Raw genomic sequence first — 21,095 nt, 5'->3', positions numbered from 1 at the left:
TTGTTGCACTGTAGTTGCACTCCTTTCTCCAGTTCTTATCTTCCCACACAGAAATACGAAGACACATTTTAACGAAAAAGGCAACAACAACAAAATCAACAAATCCAAACCCAAAGTTTCTTTTAAATGCTACAGGCATACAAATCAACAAAGAGCTCTGTAAATGCCCAGGGTAAAACTGTCAGACTGATTTTAAAACACCAGCAGTGCTTGAGAGTCTTCAGCTACTTGAAAACACGCATTTCAAACTTTCCAGCAATACCATGAGATTAAAATTTCATTTGAAAGAAAATTTAAAAAGAGAAACAGAAGTGACGGAGTGGGAAAAAAAAAAAAAGCTTAGTGATCATACCTTAGTAGGATAAAACCCTGCATAATTTTACTTTGCACTAACAGTATTGAGCACACACACACATTATGTATACACCTCATGTCCTTTGCTTGTAGAGATGTAAAAAGTCTCACACAGACACACTGTTCAACACAGCACCAGATAAGGAATCAATTGGTTTTAGGATACTTCACAATGCATTAGAATGAGATCAGCTTATTTGCTGTAGTTTAATAAAGCTGAGAAGGGCACTCTGCACTCACACGGTGCAGTGAAGACGGTCCCTGCACCAAATTGCTTTCAGTCATGAGTGAGGAGACACATCCCCACAAAACAAAGGACTGCACCTTGACAACCTGCTTAGGGCGAGTTGGGATGGGGAATCTGGCCAAGAGAATAAACTCAGCATCAACATAAGAAGCCCATACACGGGACAAAACCCACCTGGCTTATGGAGATGGAAAATTGCTGATATTTTTTGGCACCCTGGGACAAGGATCAGCACTCATCTGATACCTGTCAGCAGAGCACCTGCATTTGAAACAGATTTCTCTACTATCCCAGGTCCTTAAGGATCCCCAGGTCAGTATTAGTTCCCCCAAATGTGAGGGAAGGAGATAGCCAGTAACACCACGAGCAGCAGGAATCTGTGCCCACCTTACTCCTTCTGGCCATAAAATGCTGACCAAGGCATCCAGGGAGAAAAAAGGTAACAAGCTAGTGATGGAAAAGTAAGTGAACAAGATGGACTGAGAACAGCAGGCATTTGCCTCCAATCTTCTAAAAAAAAAAAAAAAAAAATCAGCTTTTATTGCTAAATTAGCAACCAGTATACCTAGCTCTTATTTAGAAAGGAAAAAAAAAAGTGTGATTTTATTTTTTTCATCAGACACACTGTATCATACACTCAATATTAAGAAACATTCTCCTACTGAAAAATACTTCTGTTGCATTCAACAGCCCATTTTTTGCCTTTCATCATCACAACTGTATGAGAAAGCTGGAAGCAAGTGACATTGCGTTATCACTGCAAAATGAAACATGCAAGTCTATAGAAAACCTCTCTCTTCTTATAAATTCCATATTGAAAACTGCAATCCCAAATCTCTAATAACTAAATTCCTCTCCCAACACCTGTTGTGTACACTGAAGTAATTCTGCAAATCAATCTTTTTGTGTTTTGATGATTACTGCATAGATCTACCAGAAACACTCAGCCACCAGTTTAGGACACCTTTATGGAGAAGAAAGGACAATCAAAATAAAAACTTCTTTTGCAGAGGTTTTGTAACTTGTGTCCCTAATCACTATTAGGGCACAATGGTAGAAAAAAAGGGAAGTAGAGCACTGTGTGTCAGCAGTAAGAATTTGTAGACACAAGCCAGCTCTCCACAAAATAACAGAAAAACACAAGAATGCTCCTTTGAAAACACTTTTATATTGTTCCATTGTACCTCAGAAAGATAAAGGAAAAACATAACTAAAAAAAAGGAAAAGAAAAAGAAAACTCAGTTAAAAATTAAGCAGATTCTATAATTACACCAATCTTTACAGGGCACACCACAGAGCTATTTCTGGGTCCTTAAATCTCTACTTTAAATCTAACAAAGGAGTATCTCAATCACAGGCATGCCCTGATAAACTCCTATCCAAAGAATATCAACAAGAATTAAATAGAATTTGTTGCTCTGACAAGTCCCTTGATATATCCTCTATCCTCCTGAGAGGTACTAATATTGCAGGGTAATTAGAGGAAAGCAAGCTTAAATAAGTAGACTGCTCTGGTTAAATTGCCATCAAAGAAATGTGGATCATTTCTACTGACATTCTGCTGCCCAATAGTCATAACCAGAAAACAAACCCACTTTTGAAAGGTTAGGATGTTTTTCTTAAAAAATATCCAACTGACTAAACCCTACCATTTAATGTGTCTGCAAATTAAATTTCATTGGTACATTTGTATTTTAGTGTTAGCTGAACAAAGAGGGCAACCAAGACTAAAAATATTAATGAAAACCAATTTTTTCATCTATTTCTTATGAGTTTTCCATCTTAACTTTTTGCTTACAAATTGGATGGCTGAGATACAAAATATTTACTCTGAAACCGAAGCTTTCCGTTCTGTCAATTACTGTGCCACCTGTTGGAGACAATCTTCCAGATCAAATTTTCAATATGTCAGTTAGGGAAACCAAATTTATCCCAAAGAGCTGAAGACAACTTGAATTCCTGTAAGAACAGATTCTTACGATCACTAAGCTGGAGTTCATCAACCTAGGTCTGTACCCTGTCACTGATTAGAGTTCTGTATCACACCCCCTGCAGTCTCAGTGTAGCTGCATACAACGAGTTCAGGAGACCACAAGCATTTTCATGTGGGAGACACCTTCAATAATTAGGACCACCTTCTTTAAACGTGCCTAAAAAAACCTGTACACTGCTAATTCTTTAAACCACACACACCAAACAAAACTGACAATTTTATGCTCCTTTCTAAAGGAAACTTTGAATGAATATTCCCTATGCCAAGTTCTCTACAATTCTTCCATAGGTTATCATGGTATAAAATGAGCTTTTCTAATCTGGCACATGGGAAGCTCACTTGCTACCTCTTGGGAGAAGAGACCAACCTGCATTTCTCAACATGGCCTTTCAGTTAACTGTGGAGGGTGACAGGGTCTGGCTGAGCCTCCTTTTCTGCAGGATGAACATGCCAGCTCCCTCAGCCATTCCTTGTTCGACTCGTGCTGCAGACCCTTCCCTATCTCTGCTGCCATTCTTTGGATGAGAAATGCCAAAGGTTAGTACTTAGAAAAACCCTGATTTACAACACTTACCTGAGGGTGAGGGTCAACTGCTGCTCCTTTGACTTTACCAGATCACCCACTCTAAAAGTTGCACAGCCCAGGAAGCTTCGCTACAAATCAAAGCAGAAAGAAAAGATAACATATTCATTCATTTTTGTTATTTCTTTTGCTCACACACTTGAAAATCTTTCTTTGCTACAAAGAAAAATATTGCATTTCAATATAACAGTTTGATACTTAATCCTCTAGAATTTTTTTTGTGCAGCATGATTATCAGTAAACTGTTAAAAACTTTGGTTTTATGGGCAGGAACCTTTCTCATTTCCATTAAGAACAGTCTAACAACCTGACAAAATAACAGGTTGTAAGATGTACAGCCACAGGAAGATTTTCATTCAGTACCAGTATTTGCATTTTGCATCTGTTCCTTCCTATTTTTCTAATTTCTGGATTACAAGAAGTGCTAAGTTTTCAGTGTTATACCAAAGTTGTTCTTGTTATGGTTTTTCCTCAAGCCATTGGCACTACCATCCACGTATTCAAAATATGAATGTATGTGCTAGGAAGGCATTCTTAAATTGAGTTCAGCACAAGTTTATTAATAGAAATGTTTTATTTCTCTAGTTCTTGGCAATGTTTTAAGTAGTGTTTTCCTCTATTTCCGTTGTAAGGTGAACTTATTTACTGCATTAAAATTGCAGAGAAATGTGGTAATGTAACTAGAATGCCTAAAGTTAAATTAGGCTACACCACTGTATCTTTTTCTTCTATAAAAATCACTCTTCACGCATAACAAAGTACAAAGAGGAAAAAGGGTTAAATCTTCTCTTGCACTTGGGCTATTTTTTAACCTCTGCTCATATCCTGCTGAGATCCCATTTTGTCAATTTGGCCAGCAGTAGTATTCTTGCCTTGGGAACAATGGGCAAGAAACTAACAGCCATCTTCTACCAATTTATCTTTCAAATGTACAACACAACATCACTTGCTCTAAATAAATTGTAAGAAGATCATGACATTATGTTTAATTTTTAGCAAAAAAAAATAAGAAGGGCACAAAGTTTGGTTTTTCTTACATAACACTAAGTTTACTGTTGGAATGGCAAATTAGAATTCCAGGCTAAATTATATACATTCTTGGCTATACAAATGAAAGAAGAATCAAGTTGCTCTGAGTCAACAGAGGCTGCCTACAGAGAGCAATGTTCTCTTCAAGGAAAACAGAAAAGAATTTGTCACTGCTGAGAAGAGTTACTTCTCTGGTAAAAAAAAAAACAAACCTTCAGCCTGCTTTCTTTCAGGAAAGCCAGCAGGATGTTGTGTGCTTGAATGCAAACAATAAAGCTTTACACTAAGATAAGTTTTCTTCCATACACAACGTACAGTTCAAACACCAACTCTGAAATTGGGCAAGCACCCACAGTGCAGTTAGTAAACTGCAAACTGCATGTCTGCAGTTCAATAAACTGAGTCATGAGGTAAGGCTTGTTCCCATAAATGGCACAGCCTTAGATTTCCTAAGCAGCATGTAAGCAGCAATGGAACAAGGACACGAGTGTCTAGGGCAGGCTGGAAAAACATTGAATTTGGGAAGCGATGAACAGGAAGAAAGGAAGAAAAATAACACAGCCACACAAGCAAAGAGCACAGTTAGTTTTCAATGCCAAAATTAAAGGCACTTCTACAAAAAAAGACATCCAGGTGCAACACATGGTGATGCACAGCCTTGCTGGAGTGAACACACAGGTGGTTCTGTCTTCCTTTGGATGAGTCAGTGTGAGAGTGTTTCCACACTAAAACTCTGTGGTCACACACACTTAGCCCAGATTATTCATCTTCTTCCAAGAGCATATCCTTCTCCATGCTGCAAGAACGCATTCCACAGCACTGTCTCTCCACAGCAGCCTTTATTCTGGCATTTCATGACATTTGAGTGTTTGTATTTGAAACCTGACCGCTTGGAAAGGGGAAGAGGGCTATTTGGAATGAAACTGATATAAGGTTTGGTCACCTGGGGCTTCTTTCTGCAGCAAAATAGAACCATAAATATATTTAAGAATCCTAAGTCAGAATCCTCAAGTGACCAGGGCCAAGAGACAACTACACTGCTCTCTCATAAAGCCAAAGAGCTTTGGTCATTGTACCCACTAAACATGTCTGAGCATCAGATCTACTTCTTCTGTGTCATGAAATTAAAGGTGAATGATTTTATCGGCTTAAAATGTTCTACTTAGTTCTCTGTTTCATATTCATATGCTTATTTAGAAAAAAAGAAATTCTTTGCTTGACAGCACAGAGCTATGTGCAAAATCAAATAAAATTTCAAATGATCCCATGACCCAAATTAAGAGAGTTATGCTAATGTTCAAGGGGTCTAATATCAAACTGGAGAATACTTTTTCTATACTGATTCAGATACCAATAGTCCACCCTGGGGCCTGAACTGGCAGTCTACAAACCAATTTAACTTTGCCCACATGACTTGGAAAGGCTTGAAAAGTAGGCTTTAGAACAAAATTTGTGCTGTAATCCTAATGGCAGAGTAATGCTCCTTCGGAATTTTGCTAGTGTTCCAGACACAAATCTAAAGACACTCGCCTTGAGTAGTTTGATGAATAATCTCAACTAGCCAAAGAGAAAAGTCTCTATAATAGCTATATGGAAAGCTAAAACACACTGATTATTTCACTAAGATTGAACTTGCTGCCAAGCTACAGGTTTTTCAAACACTAGCTGAAGTCTTGAAAACCATGCCAAGGAAGCCCTTGTAAGGCAGAAAAGTCAAACCCTTAGGCTAAAAAATTGAAGCCTCCAGGCATTTTCCATATTTGCAGACAGATCTGACACCTGCACCAGGTGAGCTTTGTTCTTCTACTCAGCTCGAGCAGGACCAACCTTTCCCACTCCCACCAGGGGCCCATATTATCCATGAGGTTTTAGCCCTCTCAGAAAATGACTTCCCATCCAGACTGCTTGCTTGATATTAGCAAGGACTTTACAGGGTTATGCTGGTCTCAGGATAGCTTCAGTTGAAAGAGGTTTTCAAAAAGATGTGAATGGGATGACATCAATCCATGAGACTGCCACTCCTGCCTTGATTATTTTATTCATTCCACCAAAAACTTTCGCTATTAAAAAAGCTTTTCAGCTCCTGTTGAGCACTGAGTGTTAGTGCCTTCCAATGAGATGGAAAAAAAAAAAATCAATTACTGAAAATGATTTCTTACCCCAACATCTGCTCTTGGTTCCTTGTGGTCAGGTAGGACACTGGTGTGGACCTGAGAGAAGGGAGGGGAAAAAAAGGCAAGAAATAATCAAACTCCTTCTGTAAATCTCTCTGCAAAAGACTCATTTTTTTTCCCATGCCCTCAAAAGTGACCCTCAATTCTTCTATTCTAGCTGCAACTTAGTGCACAAAAAGAAACACTCCTTTAATGTAAAGATAATTTAATTGTCTGTTTGTTATTCTAAATACATGTTGTTATAAAGCACCAATATAAAGGCTACCACAAAGACTTGACAAAGCAGAACCACAGCTTTTCTCAGCCAGCTCTTATCCCTTGATTTCCTACAGTGAGAACTTTGATTTTTCCACAAAAGCCTGGAGATAGTAAAAAAAATGCTATAATTAATTTATTAAGGGACAGCATACTTTAGAAATCTGTGGGAGTCCTCATATGGATGCAATTTTACATTTCGATTTTCCACACTAATACATTAGCAACTCCAAAGCATTTGGAAATCTACAGAAAGCTAGTATAAAATGTTCAATCATGATATTTTTATCTAAAATTAACCTTTAAATGCTTCACGCCCTGAATGAAAATGAAATTACTGGCATTTTCTTGTTGGTGATACCCATCTTTCCCTTTTGAAGCTGAGGAAATAACTTAGAGCAATCTGTTTCTTAAAAGAAAGATGGAGTATCAACACCAAACCAAAAATGCTGTGTCATTTTAAGATGCTAAAAAGCTGCTCTATGTGCCAGCCTCAAAGAAGTGACATCTGGCCCAACAACTGAGGTATTTATATTTTCTAATTATTATTATGGCTATTTATTCAAGAGAAATAAACTAATAATGTAAGAATTAACACTCCTTTTCATAATTTACTTACGTATTTGTAACCCAACAGCAGTTCATATTTTTAACAGTGTATGCGTTTTTATATGAGACTACGTTGTATTTCACAGCAAGAGAAAGCTAATGTTTCTTTTACACATACTGAAATCAAGGAAATTCAACATTAATTTAGAATCAAAGAATATTAATTCCTTCTTTTGCTGGATAAAATATCAATTCAGGAGAACATATTTCAGCTTTTCTGACCCAACACAGGAGCAGAAAGGGATGTCAACACCTGACTAACCTAGAGTCTTCCATATAATAAAAGCATATTCCTGAATTTCAAATGGACTTAAAATACAGAAAAAACTTCTGCTGCATTTTGCAATACTTTTTGGTTCAGCTATGTTTATTTGTTTTCATTGGGTTTTAACCCCTTTAAATTAGACTGTACATTAGACCGTACCTCTCTTCTTCCCAAAGTATATTTTGTTTGAAATTAAATCTAGTGCCTTGATCCAAGTGTGTGCAAATATCTGCAATTTCGGAAGCAGTTTTACTATTTGACATTTATCAAAAGAGAAGCCACATATGTGTATGTAAATACATACATGGGTGGTACAGGCTGAACACTATCAGGCTGTCTGTTGGTTGAGTTCCCGAACAAACTCTCTGAATGCTGCAATTACTGGGGTATCATTATGGGGTGTTCACACAGGCCTCATTATAAACATCAGGTCAGCTCATAAAAACATAAAACATAAGAAACGAGTCAGTTTTAGTCCCAGTCCACAAAATGGAAGAGAAAAAATGGGAGATAAATACAGAGGATTTGACAGGTCAAATATCCTCCCAGCGCATTTCTTGATTAAACAAACTGCCACACTTTTTAAAACCACGTCATAAATCAACTTTTCCCCTCTGGCCCCATCCAGAACAACTATAAAATCTAAAAGCAAACAGAAAGTCAGATTTTATTCCCAAACCTCCACTACTCTGTTAGAATTTCAGTTTTCCCATTACTCTCTCTAGGTTTTCCTGTGCAAAATGCAAACCTCTGAGTGGGGAGGTCATTCACAACCGGGGTAAGCCCATGCCTGCAGGGAATAGCACCACTACTGCTTTACCTTTGTGACACAAAGAGATCACAAAGGCACACAAGAAACACAGCTTGTGACCTGGACTAAATGCAGCAAAGGTTTTGGCATCTATCCATTCCTGTAATTTTGTGTGTAGAACAACACAGTTACCTTTTTACACCACAGTGGAGGCCTGTGAACCCACTGGGAAAAGGGCAGTGTGATGAAGGTTCGTGCAAGTGAAAGATGCACAAGAGTAGAGTTAGTTTTCAATGCCAAACACATCAGAGTCCAGGAGTTACGACTCCCTGGAATTTCCCAGTCAAACAAATTGCAGCTTTGTGTGTTTGTGCTGGGTGAGCCTAAAATGCCAAAACTGTTATGGGGTTCTGCCACAAAACCAATCAGTTTTTCCTACAGTCCATATAAAACAAAAGAGAAAATCTTTTCAAAATGGACATGCACGTGGTATTGCGGGATTCTACAGTTCCAATGGAAAACCTGATAGGCAGCGAAACTAATAAATGTTAAAACTTCATTAAAGATGAAAACTAATAAAGGGAATATAAGATTTATCAAATTACTGCAACATTGCATAATAACTGCATGATTTTTATTATATATTAATTAGTTTAAACTTACAAAATTTTTTTATATATATATATATATATATATATATATATATATATATATATATGTGCCTGTGTGTGTATATATATATATATATATATATTTCCTACTACAGATAGTAGGGAAAATATGTATGCCCCTATCACTTGCTGTATAGCAACTGATATGGCACGAGAGAAGAATCACGAGATCCCCCAAGCAAAGACTGAGTTTAACATAAATCTAAATAATTTTAATATGTTTTTAGTATATGCAACGAAAAAAATGGAAGGAAGGAAGAGTTTATTTACCTTCTTAACACAGCACACAGCGTGAGACTGGATTCAATTTTTTTAACCAATTTGAAACAGCATTTTTTCTGCAGAGAAAGCTTTGTCACGTAAGGTTATGCCACAGATAAAAAGTGACAAAGAAAAACGTGTATAACTGTGACAGGGACACTCAGGCATCCCAGTGCCCCACAGTGATGAGTGCTGACTGGCACAGACCCACTGGGGTTTTTTTAAGCAGTTGAATTTTTGCAATCCATGACCACTGGTAGCAAGCTAATGAGCCACAGGCTTTTTCTGCCATTTTTCAGGCTTTTTTGAACAAAGCCCAATGATGCAAAGTAGCCTTCTAAAGTCTTAATAGGTACTGAATATTCTAAGCATTTGGTCAGTTATAATTTTAATGAAATAGAGCAGAAAATCACATTTAAGTCTGTAGCTGTTACAATCAGCCAGTTAGCCTTGCCTCCTCCCCATAATAATTCCCAGGAATGAACCTGTTGAAGTCTGTTTTATGCTGGGAACAATCTGCAAAATTTGAAGAGTAAAAATACCCTTCAAAGTGCTTGCGGTGCCTCCTCTTTCCAGCTTTCTTCCACTGTGAAATAAAATTCACAAAAAGCAAATTCTGGCTTCTGTCAGCAAGCTACAGCTGGAGCATTCCTAAGCTCTTCTGGCTCTTCATTTACATGGAGCAGGCAATGGGGACCTGTGTTCCCAGATCCAAACACCTCAGCCTAGTCACTGCAATGGCACTATTCAAAAATCCCCGAGACAGACTCCACAGTCCAAACAAGGCAGCAGCTAATGGCAGCCAAAGAAATCCAGATGTTCTGACAAATTATATCCCAAAAAATACTCACTCTAGTGCGATGAAGGAAATAGGAAACTTGAGAGGATGCAAGCCCAAGCTGGTAAAAAGCTCCTACAGTTGTCTGATGAACACTCAGGTCAGCTCCACCTCGCTTCAGTGTATGGCAGACAACATGAATTAAAGCAAGTATTACTGGAGTGATCAGATGAGCTCAATGGCATAACAAAATTTCCAGAACATGATCTTCTGCCTCAAAACTTCAGCAAAATTTAAAATTTGACTGTGAATATCTGACAAAATAAACTGAAATCCTATATTTTGATTTACCGAATAAACAGCCTTTTTTGAATATGCTAAAGTCCACGTTTCATAATTTGCATCTATTACCATAGAAGCTGCAGTAAGAAATCTTAGTATAAATTAAGCATGATGCCATTTCCACTGACGAACCAGTTACAAGAAACAAGATTGATTTTATTCATTTTTTAGAGGTATATCCAAGTGTTCCAGTTCCTTACCAGATTGCAACATCTACTCAAGTGACAAAAGATTATTCACATATTAAACACAGAAAAAAAGTCTTGCTGCCTTAAACAAGTCCAGACCCTTCAAGACTCCACACAAAATACCCCTGTCTTCTGACTCATGGCAGAAGCTGAAATGAAGAACTCAGAATTTAACTTGCTGGAGCAGTCCATGAACCTCCAAAGTTCCCTTGAGGAGCTTGTATTATCCCTCTGCCAAGAAGACCTAAGTGCATTTCCAGCTGGGGGCCTTGAGTTCAATATTTTGAAAGAGTTATTTTCATGTGAGGTACCAAACTAACCAAATATAGAAGCAAACAGTGGTTTTAAGATCACCCCCAAAAAACAGTGAAGATTTTATCCCCCACTCCATGTTTTATGGTAACTTTTTAACATAAATTTTTAGATTCTAAAGTGAACACTTTCTAACTACACATTGAAATTATTTTAATTTCCTATTTCCTCTGCCTCTCTTCTGACTGGAAGGTCATTCAAAACACAGGATTGCAATGATAGCTCAGAGTCCTTTCCTAATCTACAGCCCATCATTATTCATGGCAAGTTTATACTCCTTTGCTCTTCTGCCAACATGGTGTCTTAGATAAGTAATTCTTTTCTGTTCCTCATACTGGTCTCCTGATGAATCAATGAGAAAGGAATCATATGCCCTCTTGTACTTCATTTTGTTAGGATAATAAGCCAATCTTTTCCAGTACACTGTCATACCATAAGCTCTGCATTCCCCAAATCCCATCATCTGCTCCAGTCCTATGTCACACTTTGAACAACTAATTTACCTTTTTTTTTCCTTCACACCATTTGTTTCTGATGTATTAAGTCTTTGTTCACCCAAAAAACTTCATGTTATTAGAAAAGCACAGAGGCATGTACTGAGAGTCTACTTTATTTCATCCTGTTTGCATTGTTCCAGCTGGCAAACGCTTTTTTTTTAGGAGAACTAAGGGAAATTTCTGCACACACCAAACTTTTCTCTAACACATAGAAGCTGAAGGACTCTCGCACAAACATCCACAAAAGCAAAGAAAATTATATTTGCCAAGAAGGATTTTTCTTTTCTTCTCCTGACAGTTTGTGATAATGTTTAAAAAACAGCTGAGGCTGAGGTCTGGTGCTAGCATTACCTAATGGATAGGATTTCACTTCTCCTTTACAGAATTAGGGGTAAAATTGCTCATCAGATTTACTGTGGCAGAAGGTGTATTTTAGACAGATGAGAGGGAGTAGGAAAATATTCGGGGCTTCCTACAAGCTCTGTTTTTTTTTGCCTTCATAGACAGGATCTATTTATTCACAAAAGTCTGTTCTAGCAAGATTATAGCTGCACTTCCATAGTGAATGTCCCTTCCAGCCTGTGGAAAAGCAGCATGAGAATTCATGAGAATTACTGCTCTGTCCAGGGCTCCCACATGCTCCGTCCACATTTCTAACAATCCGCGCTCGAGGGGAGCAAGGAATTTTCTCTAAAGAGCCTCCAGAAGATCCTGGGAAAATAAATGTTGCCAGCTATCCAAATATAAACACTCCCAACTACCCAAATATAAACATTTCTAAAGCTATCTAAAAAGAAAAAATGTACAATTGTTTTTTTTCATTTGAGAAAGCATTTTTTCTTGGGTTAAAACAGTTAAACCTGCATAGCAAGAATTAAATTCTTAAGTACACAAACACTAAAACCCATAACCTCCTGATCAGCTATCTTTAAATAGTTTTTGCTAGTGCTCTGCCCTTTGCTCCCTGTCTTCTGAGATGAGAAACTGAAAGGAGTTTTATTTATTTATTTATCAAATAAATTCACTGCTGGCTTTGGAAGAAGTTTCCAGACAAATGTGTCATCTGTCCCACAATCTAAATTAGTTTCTGCTTTAAAGGAAGGAGGAGGTATCACTGGGAACAAGTATCTCTGTGGGACTATTTCACTATGCAGCAACCCAAAAGAAACTTTGTGCCTACAAGCGAAGGTAAAAAGCAATTTTCACACAGCACCTTCTCTCTCCTGTACCAGACACAGGTTTGTGTGAAGAGAAGTTCATTTTCCCATCAGTGATACTGTATTCATGGCTACATCCCCATTAAACACACGTGATTTTGCTCTCCAAACCATTTCACAGGAAGAGCAGCTTTCCTCACCAGAGTGTGCGTCATTGTGCCTGACTGCCACACAAAGATAAACCCTTTCCCTCCTCTACAGCGTCAATTCTACTTTTTTTAAAGCACAACTGCAATCTGCAAGACATGGTAATCCTCTTCTGCAAGCATGATCAAGCTCTTGCAGAGATGTTACTTAAAACCAGGTAAGAAATGAGCTCCCTACTTTCAGACTGATAAGCAGGCTCAGGAAAGTTCATAGTCACAGCTGCCTGAGATAAGTAATTAAACTCTGATTCTTACGAAGCACAAGGTGTGAATAAAGACATTAGGTGTATGTTTTTAAGCAATCATTTTGCCTCTTTCAGAATTAATGCAGAAAGATGCTAAGGCTCAGAGAGCCAAATATATTTCAATATTTTCACTGCTTAGAAAAAACAAAATAAGAGTTTTTTCAGAACCTGAAAAGTGGCCTTTTTTTGGGGAACTGTTTCAGTGATGCTTTTTCTGCAAATAAAAGGATCTATTAGGAACAATATTGTTGGCAAAGCTGCTTAGGTCTGAAATTTGACCACCACACTTCTATTTCTAGAAATTACTTACAGATTCTTTCTTCCTTTTTATATTGCATCTTCTTATTTGGAAATTCAGCATGACATTGTTTTCTGGGAAAGATAGGATCTGTTATCAGACAAGCTGATGTAAGATGGAAACAGGCACTTTTTTCTTGGCCCAAGGTTCCTTCAGGAACTAAAGAAAGCTCGTGCTTCTGAAAATTTCTGTGTTTTCTCCATCATACCGCAAGAATAGGGGTTGAAAAAAGCACGTGCACATTTCCACAGCAAGGATTTTATGTAATCTAAATTAGATGACAGAGTTGATTTCTCTCTAAATAAAGTGAAAGGAACAGATACATTTTGCCGTAGACAAATCTAAATATACATAACTTGAAATGGGTCACTACAGATAATGCAACATCTTGAGGAGGGACTTCTGAAAAACAGTGAGAGATTCTATCAGTTTAATAAACCACATAGTCTGTGCTTCCAAAAATGTGTTGGTGGCCTCATGTATCATAAGGCCACAGGCCACAAGTTGTAGGTATCATAATTCAGCCAAGTACAGAGCAGCTTCACTCCTTCCACATGGAGCAGAACCTCCTTCCCTGACAAAGGGAGTCATTATTTGTAAAAGAAAACCATTTTAACACATGATGGATGATATGAACAGTAACTTTACATGTGAAAATATGGTAACCTCCTCAGCCTGAGGACAGCTGGTGATATAGCATCCCCAATAGCACAGCATCCCATGTGCTGGCAGGATAATGGTAGTTCTGGAAAATTAATGTTTAAAGGCTTCCCCTTCCACAACTCAACTAAAAGGGAAAAAGATATATGCAACAAGGAAGAGCTTATATGTGAAATAATGTTGTATTCACAGAACATCGCACAACTCATGCTATAAATTCTCCGTAAATTATTGCAGACCCACATTGCATCCAATATTACTATTATGGTGGAATCATAGAATCATCAGTGTTGGAAAAGCCCTCCAAAAGGAGTCCTCCAACTCAACCATCTTACAGATGGGTCCTTCTGACAAAAATCAAAAGCAAGACAAAACTCCATTAGATAAAAATGCATTCATTTTTATCTAATTAATTCCAGGAAACATTTCAAGATATTAACTAAGCTAGCATGAATGCCAAGGGTCACGTGCCCAGTTTTCTAATAAAACCCATTCAATTTCCAATGTTAAAAAAGCCATATCCAGCAGCTGAATTGTCCAAGTTAATTCAGAATCAAACCCCAAAAATACAACCCCAAAAACACAAGCCAAAACACCTCCTACACACAGATTTATGACTTTTATTTGTCATACCACAAATAAAGAGTCCAAGTCCTCATCCACAACAGCAACAGCCACACTGAAAAATGACAAACAAAACATGAGGATGTAATGAGGTCAATGAACACTGGAGATGAGTAGAGAGTCTAACCTTAAAGGGAGACAGACAGTGTCTGTTTCACACACATCATTTGAAACACCCCATATAAAAGTTTATCACATCTTTCTGAAGACAGAAAAATCCCATTCTCACATATATGCCCCAACTTAGTCATTATTTTGTACAGTACCAGTATCATCAGAATTATTTTGAAATTAATCCTGAGTCTTCTCTCCATCTTTAAAACTTCCATAAAGTTGGCCAAAATTAATTTTGTCACTTCTAGCTTATTTCACAAAGGAAAGAATAAAAAGGCTCAAAATGCTTTTCAATATTTTGGCTAGCAAATCAAAAAAATATTTTTAAAATCTAAGAAGCTAATAATTTAACTTTAAAAAGAACCAAACACCAGCAAAATCACAATAAGTATTTCCATACACATCTCCTAGAATTCGCTACAATTTCCTCTATTTGCACATAAATATTAGCACCATTAAAAACCATCTTTATTCAGATGTACAAGAACGAAAATGGGCAGTTAAACCAAAGTATACCAATTGTTTATTTATGCACCTTCAATAGACATGGCCTAAACGAGAATAATTTCTTTTTGTTGCAGTCTGTGATTTCATTAAGTCACTCTGCTCAGCTTTAAGCACTAAAGATCTTGAAATAATACCTAATTTAATACTGCTGCAAGAACCTTAACTCCAAAGCTATCAGCACAGACCTCATCAGAGAGCCATTAATAAAATGCTCTTTATTGAAGTCTATCTTTTGGTTTTGAAAAGATCAGAGTGGAATAAAACCCACATTAATGATCTTCAGTAATCATTCCCTGCAAAAACTAAAACATGCTTGGACTTGAAAGCACACATTTAAAAATAATAGCTGAGCATTCTTTTAAAAGGAAGGCCCAGCACTGATCTAAATTTCATGTGAGGCTTCAGCTCAAGATTATGTTAGGATTAACAAAGTGTGCATGACAGGTGTGATTTAAAGACTGCAGCTTAAAATTCTCCTCCTTCCACACAAATCTCATGGCACAGAAAGGCAGTGATTTATGTACCACTCTCTACCACAAACCTTTGAGCAATCCACAATTGCAAATACCTTGAGAGGGACAGTTTCAGGGCATGTGAAGGTCCTCAAAAACGCCAAGAATTCTCAAGGTTGGTCTGAGGGTCTGAGTTAACAATACTTCCCTTTTCCCTTGTGCATGTAAGAATAAACCAAGAGCCCTTGAATGAAGCCCATGAAGAACGTTTTGCAAACACAAGAGTGACAGACTTGCAGACCTCTGCAGGAAGGTTGATTGTGTGAAATAGCAAGCTCAAAAGCTAGACATTTATGGAAGCTGTTTTCTGGTCAATATTCATCTCATAAAAGCCATCCATGTCTATGTAAAACTAAATGCCTTTGTCCTGCAGAATGGAGGACCTAAGATGCTGGAGCCAGGACATCAATTCTCTGCTCCACCTGTCCTCTCGTTTCTGTCATGGTAGTTTTTGTTTCCCCTACCCCAATTTAATTCAACTGTTAATTTATTTTCTACCTAGCATCTTTGTCCTTAGCACACAGCAATTCCTTCCATGCTGCCACAGTGAAACACGTCCTTCCTGAGGCAGCACTTCCCTTAATTCCTCACCATGACTCACAACAGGACAAAGAATGACATTTTCAGCCTCTGTCAGAGGGAAGTCAGACTGCACAGCACTCAGCACCCAGACCCTTCTTTTCTTCAAAAGCCATGTGCCAACCCAGGCGTATTTTCTCCTGAGATATTTCTCTCCTGGAAGAGAGAATTGCTTTTCCTGCCTAACAGTGAGCTGAACACAGTGATCTACAAAGCCCTGCTGAGGAAAGCTGGTATTTAACACCTCAACCTGGACAGCACCAGGATGGATCACATGTCATAAGCATCCTTCCAGGATTCCTGGACTCCCATGATCAGAAACTTCTCTTTGCTGGTAGGCCAAACTTCTACTCTTTTCCATTCTTCACTACCAAGAATTTGATAATAAAGTTTGCTGCAGAAGTTTCCTTTTCATGTAAGTCATTATGACGTTTTACCACTGGCATATGAAACAAAAGTTAAGTTGGTTACTCTTTTTTATTTTATGGACATAAAAAGGAAACTCATGCAAATAAATGCCTTCATTTAAAAAAATTACCATTCCCTCTTTTTAAGTTTTATTTGTGAACACAGCTGGTAGAAGCCTTGGGAAAAGGCACACAGCTGCTGAAGGACTACTTTTTGGCACATGTCTCTTCCAAGTTCTTCCAAATGACAGAACCCATTTTACTCCTAACTTCAGTTTCTACTTAAAAATACCATACCAGTTATCCATAACATATAATCACAGAAACTTGGTTCTTCCAAAGACAACATTAAGAAGCAGCAACTGGAAATGTCAGCATCATGAGAAGTATTATTAGTCTCACGGCCAAAAAATTCCTGTTGGTTCTTCTGGTTTGCCATGTATTGATGATCATTTTACAATCATGCACTTCACCTGCCTACACACAAGAGAGCTCCTGCCAGTACTATAGCTACCATAACCCCACAAATCCAAGTGAAGTCTGGAAGATATTTTTTTTTCCCTGCTAAAAAGTGATCTTCAAATGACAAAGAATTATTCAAGGTTTAACCTTTTTGTTCATCTACTGTGTTGTGGATGCTAAAGATCTCTCAAGGGCAGAGCTACTGTTCTTGTTCCATTTCACCAAAGACATAAGCACAGTGTCATCCCAGCAAACTACACTTTCCAGGAAAGAACGTCTGTAGGCTGGCTTCCATTTTGTCTTGCATATTTCTCTGTAAAGATAAGCACCAGTGCCTGGTGAACATCGTTTAAGAACACCAAACTTCCTGAGCAGATGCTCAGTTTGCTTCCAGCACTGCCTCCATATAGCAAAGCAACGACAAAAGCCACTTCCAGTTATGCAGCTCAATTGTATTAACAGCAGTATTTCTTCCTCTCCCTTTTTTTCTCCCCTAAATTTCCCACATCCTGTGCTGATAATAAACAGCTCCAATGCATTCTGTATAAATCCTGCTCTGTTGGCAACCCATGAATCATGTGGCAGTATAATTCCTCGTGCCTGCAGGGCACAGATAAAGGCTGCCCCGTGGCACGGGGCCAGTGCAGCACATTCACTGGTTCCAGACACCAGGAGTCGGCATGGTCACGCTGAACCCAGAAAAGGGTTTTACTCTTTTCTCTGTATATCTTATTCTTTTGTTAGTAACCACAAATCAAACTAGGCTCTGTGCTTGACTCGGAGCAACCAGCTCACTGGCCACCAAGTTTGCATCACAAAGGAAAGTCATCTCTGCTTTTCTAAACTCCCACATTCACAGCCTTTTTATATTAAGGCCTTAACAAACTCCATCTGCAAAGTTTCAAATTCAAAATTATCAAAGTTCGCATACATGTCTTTTAACTTTCACTTACATGTCTTTTAACTTTCTTTTAATCCTTACCGTAACATTGGCAAATATATTCCTGGGTGTGATCTACTAGCATTTATAATAGGATTTCACAGAAATTTTTTCTTGTACAAATATTTTAATATACACCACTTTCCATGAGGAGACACACACACATTAGACTGCACTAAACAACTGTTCGGTTATCTACTCCTGACTTTCCTGCTCTTTATTTTCTGAGAATAAGATTTTCTCTCTCCATATATGAAAGAAAATTATTCATAAACGGTCTCATGCTCCTGCAAACTTCAGTAATTTCTGTACAACAGTAGATCAGTAGATCAGAAAAACCTGACACCCACATTTCAAATTTTAAAGAAACAAACAAAAAACCTCTCCACTTGTTTGCATATTAAAACAAGCAACACCACCATACTCAAAATAAGTGAAAACAAGCTGCAGTGAATAGTCAGGGTGAAGCCCCCAGAGGCTGACTGGCAGCCAAGCAGGACAACACAAAATATTTCAGCAAAGGTTACACACAGTAACATTTAAGTTAAAGGCAGCTCAGTCGGGTAACTAAACGAAATGCCAGCTCAAATCACATTCCTGACCATCACACACAGTAATATTCCATGGAACTCACTCCAGTGTATCTGCAGCTGCAAAAAAGGGTTAATAAACCAAGAATCTATGGAAAAGCTTTGGATCCCTATTCATTTCAGGTAGACAGATGAACTCTAGCTACAAAAGCATTAAAAGAAAAAAATCTGTTTCTATTACCTTGATTGCTGTGTATTTATATACCTTTGTGAAAGAAAAAGAAGGAAAAAAGAAACACACTATAGGTTTTTTACTTGGTTTAGCTGTTCAGAAACTGTTTTAAATTATGGCACTCTTCCTCCATTCTGGTCAGAATTCACCACACAAAAGAGTTTGGGCTGAAATGAGTAACTTTGCCTTCTCCCACAGCCCAAGACCCCCAGAGATAAAATGAATTACTTATGAGGAATTTACCTGCAGAAAACTAAAACCATTCCTCTCCACGAGTGATACTTTCACAAGGGGCATGAATAATACTGCTTCAGAACTCCTCACTGGAGTCAGGAACTGCCTTTGGCAGTGGAATGCACGCTGGTTTGGGGAAGAGGTGAAAAAATTATGCGCAAACAAGTTGTTGCACCAGGATGGAAAATAAATTCTAAAGCCGCTGGTAGCCCCCTGGCATCCCAAGGAAGAAACTCAACTTTTCTACTTAGTTAGAATGCAGATGGCTAATATCAGTAGAGTCTAAAAGCTGGGGTAGTCTTTAACCAAAAGCAAAGAACTGAAGCTTTTGGAACATCCCAAACACTATGCCACAGCACGTGGGGACACCCAAACCAGACAGATAGCAGTGTATTAAAGACTCCAAGCAGGTCTAAGTTTCTCAGCATCCCTCTATTTAGAACTAGTGACAAGAAAAGTGGCAGAACCTTACTAGAAAAAGTGAACTTCCTTGCATCCAAATGCAAATAGATAAAAATAGATAAAAGTCACTGTTTAAAGACTGAATAATACCAAAATAATTTAAACAAGAGATCCCCTTGTGACTCAGCATAATTATTTTTCTTTCAGAAAAGATTAGTTTTCAACCTAACTGAATCCTATCTTCCAAATGACCATATCTTCAAATGTAATTGAAAAATTGCAAATTCCCTTTGGGCTGTACTCCTCTTGAATTCTTTTGGGCACTCCATGACTGCTGCTATGCTTGCACTGCCCTGGGGACCATGACTGCTATTCTGGGCCACAGCAGACACACTCAGCTATGAATCTGGCACAGTTTTAACCACCTGGCCTGGATTCAGTGGCAGAGGCTCAAAGCACCCAAAATTCCTGTTTTGTCCTGAGGTGTGTAAAAGAGTAAGAGCATTGCCTTGCTTAAAATAGTGACAGTATTGTTGTGCTAATTACATACATCCACATAAGCACAGGATCGGTACTGTAGCCCCCAACACAACCTTCCTCATTCCTCCTTACCCTATTCTCGCTAATTACTTAAAATGAACAATAAAAAAACCCAAATAACAAAACCCCCCACAAAACTAACCCAGCCGAAGAACCTCTTCCAAACCAAACCATCACACTCAAGCACCTCAAACCAATTACTTTTAAAATTAATTTTAAAAATAATAAGCATTACATATATTCACACTGTCAGAATAAGAGGTCCCTGTATCAAAATCTTCTTTGACAAAAAACCCTGCAAGAGAATAGGAATTTCAGAAAGGACTTGCTGACAGAGCTGAAATTTCCTAAATGCATTCTTGTTGCTGTTCTAAACACTTACTTTCCTTTCCAGTGGTCCTTTATAACAAAGATTTAGAAGCAAAAGGCATCACAGCCTTCATGGACCTTCCTGTGACTGTAAGAACAGGAGTAATGAACACACGTTCATATTTCAGTTTAAGAGTTTTATTGCTAAGTTTTTTCACTAAAAAAGGATGGAGAGGGAAGCAAAATGTGTTTGTTTTTTGACTCCCAGGAATGTGTTTCATCCAGACCCCTGATTAATGAATTCTTGGAAAGGTGCTTGGTCTTCCTCTCTGAAGTAAATGGAGCATACTGCTTTGTGTAGGTAGGCTGAACTCTGCATTCTAACAGAGATGCTCTGTTGGGCACCACTCTGGAGAAGTCAGGGTCACATTTTTCAAATGCACACGGAGTCTGAAAATGGTGCTGACACATTTCTTCAAGCAGTTTTAAAAGTGCCTGAGGAGATACATGGGGCTAAAAAAAAAAAAAAAAAGTATCTCAAATACCTAAAAAAAATGGGAAATTGGATGTCTAATTTGATTCAAATCCATTGAGCAGCCCATTGACATCTCCAGGTGTATAAGTATCTCCCATCAGAATACCTTTATAAAATCTACCCATAAGAGTTAACATACTCTTCAGCTACAGCAGAAGTTCTAACATGAAGGAAAAAAATGAAAAAACATTAAAAACTCATGTTTCCTTCTTAAAAAGCACCTTAGACAATCCAGTCCCATTCCAGACCTTTCAGTCTTTTTCCAGCCCAGTGTATAAGCTATGATTTCCCCA

At 38.0% G+C, this 21,095-nt stretch overlaps 1 protein-coding gene across 1 annotated transcript in view; it reads right to left on the bottom strand.

Annotated features, from left to right (window-relative positions):
• Window positions 1–21,095, bottom strand: part of LOC128948752 (inositol polyphosphate 4-phosphatase type II-like) — a 175,177-nt gene that overhangs the window by 90,706 nt on the left and 63,376 nt on the right. Inside the window, exons 3-4 of the mRNA XM_054293515.1 lie at window positions 6,366–6,416; window positions 3,169–3,248 (exon numbers count right to left, since the gene is read on the bottom strand). Of these exons, the coding sequence (XP_054149490.1) occupies window positions 3,169–3,248; window positions 6,366–6,416 (131 nt within the window). The remainder of the gene's footprint in view (window positions 1–3,168; window positions 3,249–6,365; window positions 6,417–21,095) is intronic.

Source organism: Melozone crissalis, unplaced genomic scaffold (assembly GCF_028551555.1).
Source record: "Melozone crissalis strain CALT ecotype California unplaced genomic scaffold, PUWL_Pcris_2 ptg000155l_1, whole genome shotgun sequence".
NCBI lineage: Eukaryota > Metazoa > Chordata > Aves > Passeriformes > Passerellidae > Melozone > Melozone crissalis.
This window is presented reverse-complemented; position numbering and strand designations above follow the sequence as displayed.